This window comes from Calidris pugnax, unplaced genomic scaffold, assembly GCF_001431845.1.
Source record: "Calidris pugnax isolate Ruff unplaced genomic scaffold, ASM143184v1 scaffold41, whole genome shotgun sequence".
Classification (NCBI taxonomy): Eukaryota; Metazoa; Chordata; class Aves; order Charadriiformes; family Scolopacidae; genus Calidris; species Calidris pugnax.
The window spans coordinates 5,325,111-5,339,250 of record NW_015094509.1 but is presented as its reverse complement, the minus strand read 5'-3'; the positions used below and the strand labels follow the sequence as shown (position 1 = coordinate 5,339,250).

Below are 14,140 nucleotides of genomic sequence, written 5' to 3'. Positions count from 1 at the left end.
GAGAAGAGAAAGGGGAGGAGGAGAAAAAGAGCCCCCCCCCCCCCCTCCGCTGAAGCACAGTTCACTATGATCGTACTCGCACCCAGCACTGGAAGCCGGTTGGATTTCGTGTCTCAGCCCAGGGTGTTTTTCTTGCAAACCTTCCTTTGGATTTTATGTGCTACAGCGTGCAAAGCGGAGCAGTATTTCAATGGCGGGGCGCGGGGCGCGGAGCGCAGCCCCCGGCCGCCCGCGGGGGACGGGGGGAACCCTCAGCCTGGGCACAGGGCGGGGGGGGGGAACCTGGGGCGTAGTGGGAAGGCTCTGTGAGTATTTTGGACTTCACGTACCCCTGTGTGGCTGAGTTTCCCTAGCTTTTTTTAAAATTATTATTATTATTCTCATTTTTTATAAGAAGAATGAATGAAAGAGCGTTGCGGGCACAGGGGGAAGGGAACTCGAGATTTCGGCACGTTTCTTTGTGGGTAGGGTATTTGACAAAATACCATCTTTTCCCCATCTGAACGTAACAAAAGAGTTGCCACTGGAAATAGTGAAACAAACGGCATAAAGGTGCAACTGCAGCGCAAAAGTTGGAGGGTGGGGAGGACCAGGGAGCAGAATTTTTCCAAGTGAAGAAGAAGATTAAAGTGTTGGGATACCTAGATGTGGCAAGCCCTGAGAGTTTACAGTGACAGTGAGAATTCAGTGGACTTCATTTCCAGTCACTCTTATATACACTCCCAGTTTTCCTGTATGGGTTTTTTTACATAATGCCTTTTATTAGCTAATGTTATTTATCATCTTTGCATTTATGCTCTCCTGTTTTTTTCCCCTTCCTGTCACTCCATTCATTCCGCAGTGAGCCCTTTTCCTTAGTCTGTTTCAATGTGATCCATTTCCCTCTTCCTTTCCCTGTCTATTCAACTTCTTCATCTTTCTCGTTATGTTGTCTCTTTAATTTACATGTGCTCTTTCAGCTTCTAATACATAATCCTGGTTTTGCTGTTAGATCCCTGCGTTTCCTCACTTTCTTCCTGTCCTGCCAGCCCCACTCCAAACTTTCTGTTGCGCCCATACAACCACCCTTGCTCCTCATCTTGTTTCCAGTCTCTTTGGTCTCCTGGGTTCCCCCAATTCTTTCTCTGGGAGAAATGAAGTCTGTGTCGTTTCCTCCGTCTCGCACATATGCACGCTTGCTTGTTTTTTCATCAGCTCTTCTTCTCACCCGGTGACACTTCAATTCTTGCCACCGTCCCTGGCGAGGCTGCTCCCGCAGATGCTCCTCCGTCCCTAGACTGTCTTCCTTTTTGTCTAAAGTTCTTACCTGTACTTCTTCTCCTCCTGCCTCATGGCAAGATTGCCTCAAACGAATAAAAAAGCATTTTGTCTTTCCCCATGTCTGCTTTCATTCTAGTCTTTCCCTCTCTACGGGCACTTTCCCTTGCCACATGCAATCCTCCTCTCAGTTTAACACCACGCATCCATAGCTTCTCTCTCTGACTTGTGTCTCTCCAGAAAGTATTGTCTTTTCACCTCCATCATTAAAATCTCTCCTGATTATAAATCCTAGGTGTTTTTTTTTTCCCTTCTCAGTCGTCTACACTCTAGTCAGTCTTGTTTGTTCCTTATCACAAATGTGTGTCTCTGCTTCTGTTTGACTGTAAGCTCTTTGGGGCAGGACTCCTGTCTTCTTACACGTTTATGTGGCGGGTGCTATGCTGGAGTCTGGAGGTTTTTTTGCTATATCAATATTAAAGTCAAACATTTCAGGGTGCGCCTTGGAAGTTATACCCTTCTTTTGCTCAATGTCCTCAGCTGCCTTCTTTACAGATGAGGAGGGGAAAGGAGGGTGGAAGAGAGGAAGTTGCTCTCCCCGTCTCCTCTCCAGGCTTCATAGACTGGCCCCCTGCGGGGTGTAGGGGAAGAAATCCCAGCGACAGAACTTTCTCCTCCCACAGTAGTCTTGCTTTGCTGGCATCTGGCTCTGCTGGAGAGACGGGCGGCAGATGGAGCTAGTGTGGGAGGAGACAAAGATGGGTTTAGTCAAGTGGAATAGGAACAGGAGGCCAACTCCAGTCAGGAGGAGGTTTTGTGAGGAAAGAAGGAAAAAAAAAAAAAACACTTTTCAGTTTTGCCACCTCTTCCATATGGAAACCGGTGCGTTTTGAGGGCAAAGGCAATATCGGGAGCAAGGGATGCGGTTGGGGGGAACCAAGTAGCGTGTGTGTGTGTGATGAGGGCACATATTTTTCCCTTTTGAAATATGCCATCTCCTGTTCTTCCTCCCAGCCCTTCTGAAACAGTCTGTTGTCGTAGGCCAGCTCTCCCAGTCTCTTTTTTGTAATTAAGTCTTTGAGACACAGATTGCCGGGAGTCAGAAAAGTGTTCCAGGGAATTACTTGGAGTATTTAAGAATTGTCCTAATATGGGGCTTTTCCCTAGGTCACTGCCTCTGATGACTGCAAGTGACTGCCATGGTCCTGGGTTAAACGGACCTGAGATTTGCCCCAAAACAGCTGTTGCCATGTTCACGTTGTTTGGATAGCACTGAAAATTTCTTCTCTTTGGGAGCAGCAAAAGCTAAAAGCTTGGGAAAATTGAGGCAAAGGACTTGGCAACAGCATGTGTGTATCGTGCTGTACAATCCTCTCTGTCAGCACAAGTGCATAAACCGGTTGTACTGAATAGTAAATTGTGAAAATAGGACAAGCATTTCTTATGGCAGGAAGAATAAATATGCAAAGTAGGGTTCAGGGCAGAAATGGTCTACATATAATTGAATAAAATGCCACCAGAAAAAATGCTTAGGATGGTTGGAAAGCAGATATTTTCTGTTCTTTCTTGTCTCTAAATAAAGTACAGATAATACCAGTTGAACATTATAAAAGGTGGCAATCATTTATTTCCTCTTGTTCTATTTCATTTAATCTACGTTGCTGATTGGTAAGCAAAATCTGTGTAGTAGTGTTGGGTTTTTTGGTTTGTTTATTGCAATGCAGGTTTGTTAGGCTGTGAGCCATGACAATTCTTAGGTGATATTACTGTAGGGCAAAGATACAAAATAATAATGTTATCTTTTAAAAGAAAAACACAAAGCTGAAATTTACAAGCTTGTATGAACATTACTGTTCCTTGTAATTTCATTGTCCCTCTGTAACATTTCTTTTAACCAAACATGTGCTTGGATGAAGTCCCCAGGCTTCCGATGACAGCTGAGTTGTTCAGTCTTGATATGGATTCATGTACGTAGTATTTTGTGTAATAGACATAGCTGAGTAGGACTCGGATCATGGAATAGGGGACTCTGGAGGGGCATGCTGAGTCAGTCAGAGCTTTTTGGTAAAGCTGTGTGAGAGGTGATTGCAAACTGACAGTTTAAGTCATCATGGTGAAGTTTAAGATTCACATACTCTTATGTGTAGGGAGATTTTGGGCATTCATTTTCAAAATTCAACAATTACCAGTGGCATTTTTTGTGAGACTTTGCTTCTGGCATCATGAGAAAAACTTAAGGACTACAGGGCTAGCTCCCTCTTCTCAGTGCTGAACTATTGGTCCAAAACAATAACTTCAATGAGTAAGTGCACTAATGGAACAGTATGTCCATCAGTATAGAGTTTTTCTACAATTGTCAACTATTTCTGTACACTAGCAGAGGGAGATATGCATCAGTGTGATAGTGAATGGAACAACAGTTACTGGAAGTACAGTACTAAAAGTTACATTTTTAATGTAAAACTCAAAGAAAACAAACACACAGAAGATAATTTGTTACTAAAAAATGATAGAGCAACTAACTTCTCCTCCCTCCCGGTCCTGTCCCCCATCCTCCTCCCTGCCCCAATTCCCCCCTCCTCCTCCCTGCTGGGTTCCTCACTATAGTAATAATATCTTGTGTTGCTAAAAGATAACTCCTTTGCATGTTATTGGGAGTGTCTGTAGATGGTCTTTCACAAGTATCATCCATATAGACTATGTATCTATTTATGTTTTCCTAAAACCAATAATATTGTACTGTTTGAGCTTGTTTCATCCTGTGAGTTTATCTTCTAATGTTATCCGTTAGTTCATGTATATATAAGTATGTGTACATTTAATTTACTATTAAATATTCAATTAAAAAAAATATTGAAAAATAATGTCACTGCTTTGTTAAGGGAAAAATGGTTATTGGAACAAGAATGCTTAGGTCAGAACACAGGATCAGCATGGATCTAGAATAAGATTAAACCTCCGGATCCTCATACTGCCTACTCTTACCCAGCTGAGTATTTGTGTAAACCCTGTTGAGCAAAGAAGTGTTTTTAGAATTGCACCTAGTTTCATTGACTGTATCTGTGATGTGGGAAACACTAGAGAGAAAGCATGCTTCATCATCTCTCTCCTCAAGCTGGCAGTTATGCTCTATTTTCCTTCTTCTAATGCTAAATATATAGACTCGAATCTCTAGGGAAGATCTTAAAATGACTCTTATTTTAGTGTGAGCAGCACTGGAAAACAATACAGTCTTTTCTCTCCTCCCATTTTCAGAGGTGGGACAGTTAAATTGCATATTGTGGAACAAAATACAGTGGAATCCAAGCTTCAGAAAAATACCATCAGTTTCCTCCATGGTAGTAAGTGGCTGAGAACCCCATTGTTTTCATTGTTAAGAAACTTTACAATTAGCCTCCAGCTCCTGCTGAATGGTAATGCATGACCTTTTCTTCCATAGCCTTTGGGTCTTCTAAGCATAAAACCAGACCAGTTTAATTGTGCAGCTGGTAATTGAAAATGAACAAAAATTTTGGAGGGGAAAAAAAAAATAATAATCCTCCAATATCACCTTTACACGCTTTTCAGCTCGTGGGCTTGGTTGTCAGGTTTGCAAGCACAGCACAGTATTTTTATTATTTGCTAAAATGCAACCTCAAAACTATGGAGAAGCGATTAAGGTGGTTTTGTGCAATGTGTCCTAAAAGGAATTTACAGGACCTTCTGCATTGTTTTTAGTTGCAGTCAGCATGCATGATTCTTAGTTATTTAAATTCTGAATCTCACTCTTGGATAAGGCATCAACTGAATCAATTGGATTTTTGTTGGAACAAGAAGTTCAAGCTGAAATTACGAGAAGGAAGGAGAGGAGTTATTGAATCAGGTGGTGGAGGTGGTTAGTGGGTGAAGTATTAGTCAATAAAAATATAAATATAACGTGATTTGTTTCCTGTTTGCTTATTGAAGAAGTATGGATACATAGAAAACCTCCTGTAAAGGCTTCTGATGAGCAGATACATCTAGATAAGGAAAGTAATTGGAAGGTTTTGTGTCTGATAGGCAACAGAATACTTTTCTGTTTGTAGAAGGCTACTGTGTAACGAACTGGCTCTCAGTTGCTATGAAGAAATACACAGGGTGAGTACTAGTTGACAGAGTGGATTTTCTGCTGTAATTTAAGCAGTGATTCCTGTTTACAAAAATTCCAGTAGATCAATTTTCTACTATAAAGTATGAGATTGCTTTGTGCTGCTAATGTTGCAGGGAAGTTCATGGATTCTGTTGCCTGTATTTTGTTCAAAGACGATTGAAAAGATGGTCCCAGTTCTTAATAGTTCACAATTGACATAGTCTGTTAGACCATAGGTGCAAGACATACTTGTTTATAATTGCAGTTCATCTTATTTTTGACTATTTAGTGTTTAAGCATCACAGTTATTAGTGATTCTCAATTCCACTAAAGAAAAGAAATAAAATGGTTAAATAAAGAGATTTATGTAATCACCTTATGTTGTTCAAGATAAACCTACCAAAACATGCATTCCTGATATTTTCTGGCATGAATTCTTACTAAAATAAATACACAATTTATTAGCCTACCAAAAAAACCCTGAAGAAGCCCAAGCTCTCCCCTTTCCATTATTCAGAAGGCATAACGTAAAACTCCTGCATGACCAGTCATTGTTTCTTCAGAGTGGATATACTGTGTTCTTTAACTGGTTTAAGATTTATGCTGCTCTTTGTCAGTTTTATTTGAATCCATCTAAAAGGTCAGTGCTTGCTCTAGGCACCTCAGCTCGGCTTATGCACTCGGCAAGACCGTGTTGTAAGAGTTTATAAAGAGAGAATGTGGTATTATAGATTTTAAAACATTTCAAACCACATCTGTTTTCAGTATTTTAAAGTCTGTCTCATCCTTCCACTTTACCAAGTGATTGTTTTATGGAGGACTTGGTGCTTTATGAAGATCCTTATAGTAACACTGTAACTTTTAAAAGAAAATTAGTTTAATTACCATGTTTAAATTGCTTAATTCTTCTCACCTCTTTATTTTGGATTCCAGTTTATTGTCTATCCTGTTTGCTGTCCTCAAACTACACTATTATTGACCGTAATCTGAAGGAGCAGGTTGAGTCTGTTTAATTTGTTATCTGTGATATGTCAAATGACAGCTTTGGTTTCATTTTGTATGAGGAAGACCAGGATTAGTGCTGCAAACATGATTTTAGTTGGCACTGAAATGGATTTGAAAAATAATTATGATTAGAGCTTTATCCTTTAAAGAGAGGTCACGCTATTTGGAACCTTTATTTATTGGTTGCCTGGCAACTGTTCATTCATGTTCCTGCTTATCATCATTCATTATAAGCATCTTTGCTGTACAGTAAGAGCAATTAAGTGGTAACAATTTATTTCTGTGATGAATTAAAATTGACATAAATTACAGAACAAGAAAAAAAAATATTTCTGTAGTTTTACTTGTTAACTGAAACTGTTGGTACAATGTCTCTCTACTTATTAACAGCTGGTTTATACCAGCTGAGGAGTTATCTGCGCTTCAGCTGTGCTCATAATGTTCCTAGCATACCTTTTGAGGTATTACAGCACATAATTGATTTAGGGGCTTGTTCAGGTGTTTTTGTCGTGCTCAAAAATCTCCTGTTAATTTCCAGATCAAGGCTTCAGGGCCTGAGGAAACTTATCCCTCGTTAATTGCAACACTTAGCATTAGCAATCCAATCTCAAGCGCTGAGGCTTGAACCCAGCATTGGGAATGGGTTTAAATTTTTGGGATTAAAGCTGCTGCGATAGGGGGTGTGCAGCTGAAGCAGTGAACCTCACTAGCTCTGTAGAACATTAAAGTCACTTGATGCTTTCTCTCTGTAGAACAATAGCAGTTTTTATTACACTGTGAGAAAACATTCATAAAGCATGTTATTTGACAATTGTTTTGTGACTGCGGATGAAAAACATTTTGCCTTTTGCGTTAATTCTTTATGGATGGAATTGTGATTGACCCTTATGTGGAATAGCAGTGTGGAATGGGACCGGTGTGCTGTGGCGTCCTTGTAGAAGAGATGAGATCTCTGTCCGTTGGGAGGAATATTGGAGCAAATTCCTTTTATCTGCATCTTAAAAGAACATCTTGTCACCGTAGGGCCAGGGTGGAAGTAGATCTGTCTCTCTGCTGCTACCTCTTGGCACCGGTGGCTTTGCCTCTCTACCAGACTGCTCAGAGCTTGGAGGAAAAGATGTCCCTTTATTTCTGCCCTCCGCTGTGAGTTCCTGACTGTATCAACTCACCAGTACTCCTCATACCGGGCCATGCTTATGGGGGACAAAGTCACTGCTGACAGACAAATCCATATCGATTTTCATCTGCTTTTCCCACTCACGTGACATATCTGTAATACATGAAGATGCTGTTATGTGTTTTTACCTTCTACGAAACAACTGGTTCCACAGTTGTATAGATAATTTGAAAAGAAACGCTAACCTCAGAAAATCTGGTCTTTATTATTTTTTTCCTCTTGATCTTGTAGAGAAGCGGGTTTTTTTTATTTCGTTGGTCCTGTTCATTTTTGCTGACATGTAATCACATCTCCACTTACAAGTGTGAAATACAGGCTGGCAAGGGGGAGACTTCCCTTTTCAGAAAAATACCAGCTGAAAGGCAGACAGAAAATTATCAATTTCTTGAAAACGTTGATAGCAAAACAGAAAAACAAGCATCCCTTTCAATGGGAAGGAACGTACTTTCTTTAAATGTGTATCACTGGGTATTTACAAAGTGCACCAAAGAGGAAATTGCTTCCTTTTGGTACTGCGTCTGGATCTGAAGGTGATGATCCTGTCATATTTTTCTTTCTTACCTCAGATGTTGGTTGTGTGATGCTTTTCTAGGAAATTGCTTTGACCCACTGTTTTTGCAGAGGAAATTGACAGATTGTGTTTGTCTACATGTCGTGGTTTCTACACTGTACAGAATAGTAATAATACGTGATCTTTCTTTCACACAATAAAAACTATTATTATTACTACAAGTAATAGTATTAAATTGCTAATTCTGCAGTATCATTTTGGTCTTGGCAAATGAGGCTTGCTTTTTTTTTTCTCTTATTACTTCTGTGTATTAAAAGAAAAAAACCCCACAACCTAGGACAATGTTCCATTTCTTGATTTTTCCTTATTTATTATGAAGTGCTGAATTCTGATATTGCTGTCCCTCATTACTTGTACAAGGAATGTCAGCTTTGGAAAGGTCTTTTTTTATGTCTTTCTCTGTTGCGTGTATTTTTAAATACGTAGGAAAAAGTAGGAGATGTAAGTGACTGAGGCATTGTGCTGTGGGGCTGCGGATCTGGGCTGTGTGTCCAGTTCCATTATGAGTCTTTATATCAATGAAATAGTTTATCCCTCTTTGTAACCCAGCTTGCACAAATGTGAATTGGTCTAATTGGAGACTATTGCTGCCTTTTCCAACACAAGTCAAGAACAAGAGAAGTGATGTTAAAGAGCCAGGAATAATTATCATTTGTCTCAGGACTGTTTCACTTCACTAGTTTTTGTGGAAAAAAAAAAAAAAAAAAAAGAGGGAGATCATAAAATATAAATGCAGCATTTCAATTTGACCATTTGTGTAATCATTCAAGTAGTGAATACATTTAAGAGACGAGTGTCAGAGCAGAAAACATGAAAAACATGTCTATAACACTTCAAACCCTCGTGGGTTTTTTAGTTTAGTTTTGGTTTGTTTGTTTGTTTGTTTTTTAAATTGTGAGTACCAAAACTTGGTAGAGAACACTATCAGTAGGATTATATAAGGGATGTCATTAGATGATGGAAGACAGAGAGCATCACATTCTCTTTCAGAATGAAAGTTTGAATAAGATAATTTTTGTTACCCAAATAAGAAAACAAATAGTTTCCTTCAAAATGTATTTAAATAAATGTAAAAGTCATAACTAGTTAAATGGAGTTTGGATCGGATTGTAAATGCTACACAGTGCAAAATTAAAAGCTGTTCTACTTTTTAATGGATGTGCTATTAAGTATATTGTTCCACAAATATTCATGTTGCCTTGTCATCACAGTACCTAAACTTCTCCTTTTTTTCTTTAAATATGTGTGGATTTTTATGAAATACAATAAAAGATTGGCCTTTCACTGCTCCAGGTATTAATGTGTTTTATTAGACACCACTAATAGGCAGACATGCTGCTCACATAGCCCTGAATGTTAAAAACTTAATGGTGGGAGGATGAGGCACAGGGGAAGTAAGAGATTTGCGAAGTTGAAATGTTAAGTATGATAGAAGTAGAAACTGAATCTTGTTCTCTAGGGTTCCTGTACCACGAGTTCACCTTATGAACTTCCTTCCTTCTTTCCACTTTCCTCCTTACTTTTCTTTTCCATTCTTTTCAAAAGACTTTGGCTACTGGCAACAGTTTGAAGTTGGCTCAGGGTAGGCAATTTCTGATAGGAAGTGATGCCTGTTCAATAATCCAGGGTGACAGGAGCTGTTCATGAGCTCGGATGGCACGCGCTGATTGGTAATTCAGTGCATTGCTTTGACTCTATGGAATGAAAAATAGAGGAGGGGCAGAGAGAAACGAAGGACTGATTTAAATTTTCACTTCATTTGAAATCCTTAGTGCAGTTGTAATGAACTAACACTGCCTGATTTTAAAAGATATGCAGATGTGTATGTACACTGTCTCAGGAGGGCTTGTCTAGCTTATGATGATTTCCTTGAAGTACCATACCTTGTTGTATTTAATTATTATTACCTAGTGAATAAAACTGGATATTATTAGGAGTGTTATGGGTAACTAGGTACTATGCTCTGTTAAAAAAATATTATTTTGGAATTTCACACACTACATCATTAGTGTGGTCACAAACACAGACTTAAAGATGTTCGTGATACTGGCACGTATGAGCTATCATAATGTCCATGCTTTGCAAATTAAGTAACACTTACAAAACAAGCATCTCGAGGTATTTCATGTGGGAAGGTTGAAGTTTTTTGCTGATCTACATCCTGATGATGAGATTTGTGCAGAATGATTTGCATGAGGTTTAATTCCCAGCAAGTGTGCGAGCTGCAGGGTTACCTTGGGAAAGGGATTCAGTTTGAGAGAAGAGTACTGAAATTTAGATGTTCAAATGTGCTGTGTGTGTTTCCTATGTATTAATAACAGTCTGCTCCCTGAAGTCAGTGAAACGGAGAGACTAACTCAGCTGACCAGCCCGTTATTATCTGTATTGCAATGAGTTGTGTCTTTTTTCTGGACGCTTCTGTGGGTAATGACTAGTAATGTGATTCAGTTGGGTACGCGTAGGCATCCACCACCATTTAAGGTGTCCTTGGCTGAGACGTGCACAGGGCTGGCAGAAGTAATGTGGGACCTACGAAAGCTTCATCTTTTTAGGCTAGCATCAGGAATCATAGAATTTCCCAGGCCGGAAGGGACCTCCAAGGGTCATCTAGTCCGTCCCCCCCGCAGTCAGCAGGGACACCCCCAACTAGACCAGGTTGCCCAGGGCCTCGTCGAGCCTCTCCTTGAATATCTCCAGGGATGGGGCCTCAACCCCCTCCCTGGGCACCCTGTTCCAGTGCTCCACCGCCCTCACAGTGAAGAACCCTCTCCTGATCTCCAGTCTAAATCTGTTCCCCTCCAGCTTGAAGCCATTGCCCCTCGTCCTGTCACTACAGGCCTTTCTAAACAGGCTCTCCCCAGCCTTCCTGTAGCTCCCTTCAGGTACTGGAAGGCTGCTATTAGGTCTCCCCGGAGCCTCCTCTTCTCCAGGCTGAACAACCCCAGCTCCCTCAGCCTGTCCTCGTAGCAGAGGTGCTCCATCCCCCTGATCATCCTTGTGGCCCTTCTCTGGACCCTCTCCATCAGGTCCATGTCCTTCTTATATTGAGGGCTCCAGACCTGCACACAATATTCCAGGTGAGGTCTCACCAGAGCAGAGTAAAGTGGCAGAATCCCCTCTCTGGACCTGCTGGCAACGCTTCTTTTGATGCAGCCCAGGATGGGATTGGCCTTCTGGGCTGCAGCTGCCCACTGCCTGCTCATGTCCAGCTTCTCCTCCACCAGCACCCCCAAGTCCCTTTCCTCAGGGCTGCTTTTCCAATACCTCACCCCCTAGTTTGTATTAGGGGCGAGGATTGTTCCGGCCCAGGTGCAGAACCTTGCTAGGAAGCTAGGTTGCGTGTCCTGAGTCATCTCACATGACACTAGACACTTCTGTTTCGGTAACTAAATCCTGTTCCCATTTTTAAGTGATGGTGGAAAGTGTAAAGAAACCACTATATATGGGGCTCCCCCAGGTAAACACTGGCATTCAGATGTCCTAACTTGTGGTTGGGTCACTTACCTCTACAATGGTGGGATTCATTACACCTGTCTAGGTACCTTGTGGTGTTTAGGTCCTGGGGTTTATCTTGCTTGGCCTCTAGATAATGTTCCAGAAAAGCATGGCCCTCCTAAATGTCCTATGATGTACCTTCTGTCTCCTGGATAATGTAGCTCATCTCAGATCACAGCAGGAACCTGTACTTCTGACAAAACCAAGAGCAGAACTCCTTTTTTTATGGCACTGCAATTTTTACCCTGTTGCTGTGGTGCCCTGCACATTGCTAAACACATTTATGCCTTAGTGCAAGAGAGCTAACACTTTCTTACATTTTTAGATCTTATGTATTTTAAGTATCTACTTAGGGATATAAAGAATACAACATTGCTCTGTTGACAACAAGGCAGTTTTGCCTTTAACCTTAATGAGACCAAGCCTGGGCCTATTTAAATCTGTGTAAAATGTCACCTAACTTACTTCTGACATGTTTTATAAACTTAGTGATTCTGACCGTTATTTGATGCCTTACAATAAATGGTTTTAAATGCTGTCTTTCCTTCCTAAATATGCAAGCCTCTAAACAGCTATTTGTTGCCCTTGAGGGGAGAGAACAGAATGTTAAGCATTTTTATAAAAAGTGAGTAATTAGAAAATATATTTTAGAAGAATAAGCTTGCTAAATGTCTATTGTCTGATAGACAATCCCCAAGAAGATAAAAATGAAAATGACATTTTAATAATTTCTTTGGGTAAGAGCCCTAGGCCCTAAAGCATAATTAGCTGTGTTTTCAAGTACTTTTGTTATGTAAAGTAAGATGTAGATTAATTCAACAGAAATTTACATTTCTGTGTTAATACCAGAATTTAGATCTCGTCATAGGCAGATGTGTAATTTCATTGAATTTTTTTTTTCATTATTTACATTACTTGCTTTAAGTCTTCAGAACTGTGAAATTAAATCGATCAGAGTGCTATTGGCCAACTTATCTTTCCTTATTTACTTATTTATATGTCCAAAATTTGAAATACCCTAGCATGCTATACTGATATACAGATGCTACCTGATACACTATTTAAATGAGTTTTCTGCTGCCATGTAATTATAGAGAGACTGGATCTGCTGTTGATTTTTAGGTCTGTATTTGAGAAGGATGAGTGATATATCTGCAGTCTTTTTTTCCAGAAGAGCTTCCTTTGTAATATTTAGCTATACTCTATTGTTTTGCACTGACAGGCTCATTTAGAGAAAAAACAGTATTTTAGTTCCTTTGTGAATAATCCCATCATTTTTCCTGGCTGCCAAGAGGATTCACTTTTTGTCCCAGCAGTCAGATAAAGATAGAGTCATTGTTCTTCATAGATTAATTGCTTAGATGCCTTTTCCACTGAGATATTAAAGAATTTTTCTCTACATGCAAGATCTTTCTAAGGAGGTGATGTCAATTTAATTTGGACCAAAAGATTTGGATTCTGTAGAAATATGTCCTTTCTTTAGCTTTGCTCAAAATAATGTTTCATTAAAAGGGTTTTTTAACGTCTTTATGAATATTCTATTCCTTCTCTAAATTCTCTAAATTTTCAGCAGCAGAGGAAGTAATTCTTAAGGTGAAACTAAGCTTTAAAGATGTTAGAACAATACATTATGTGATGTTTTGTAAAAGTTACGAGTGACTAAGGACAGGAGAGCCTAGAGCAACTATGACTTTTCTCATGTTCAAACTCTAATACAATAGAGAAATTCATCATGCCAGTTAGCTTTATTATGATAGCTAGAAAAGGACAGAGTGGGACTCTAAAACTTTTAATGTCCTACAGTTCAAGGGCTTTGCAGTTGTTAACTCATTTTTAGAAATAAGACATACGTAGTTCAAAATTGTGTAATGGTGTATTGTGGTTTTGGTAAAGTATCTACTAAAAAAATTAAAGTTGGTTATTTTTTTTTCTTTGAAACAAAGAATTCACAGAGTTGTTGAAAGAAGTCAACAGTCTTCAGATTCATATAGAAATGGAGAGTAAAAATACACTTTTGCTCCATGCTTTCTGTTTTTTAGAAGCTCATTCACTACCCCTCTTTCAGTGACAAGAAGAAACTAGAGACAGGAAGAATGGAATTCACCCATACTTGATCTATTTTCTTTTACATAACTATTATTTGTTTACATATGTATGTATTATCCTAATAATATATCTCTGTCTAGTGATCTTGATTGAAAAACTTTCATGAGATTTTTACCTTCATGCAATTGGTCTGATTGTGCCATTAATTTCATTGGGTCCAAGGTTTTGCTCCAAGCTCTTTTGAAAAGCCAAACATTTTAACTGAATACTTAAGAGTATATATATATTAAATAAGTAAGATAAATATTGGTGTGAAAATCCATAGGCTTATACCTGTACGTAAGGGATAAAATTAGTATGTAAAGAAGTGGAGACACTCTATCTATAGATAAACTAATCTTGTAGATTCTTGTAGAAGAAAGTTTAAAATCATTACAGGAGTGGTATTCTCGAACACTTGCCAGAAAGAATAGTAGGGGGG

The 14,140-nt window shown here is 39.4% G+C and overlaps 1 protein-coding gene across 1 annotated transcript in view; it reads left to right on the top strand.

Annotated features, from left to right (window-relative positions):
- The first annotated feature begins 37 nt into the window (after positions 1-37).
- MMP16 (matrix metallopeptidase 16 (membrane-inserted)) overlaps positions 38-14,140 on the top strand; it is a 176,818-nt gene continuing 162,715 nt past the window's right edge. The window contains exon 1 of the mRNA XM_014965450.1: positions 38-193. Coding sequence (XP_014820936.1) covers positions 67-193 — 127 coding nt within the window. The 5' untranslated portion in view covers positions 38-66. The remainder of the gene's footprint in view (positions 194-14,140) is intronic.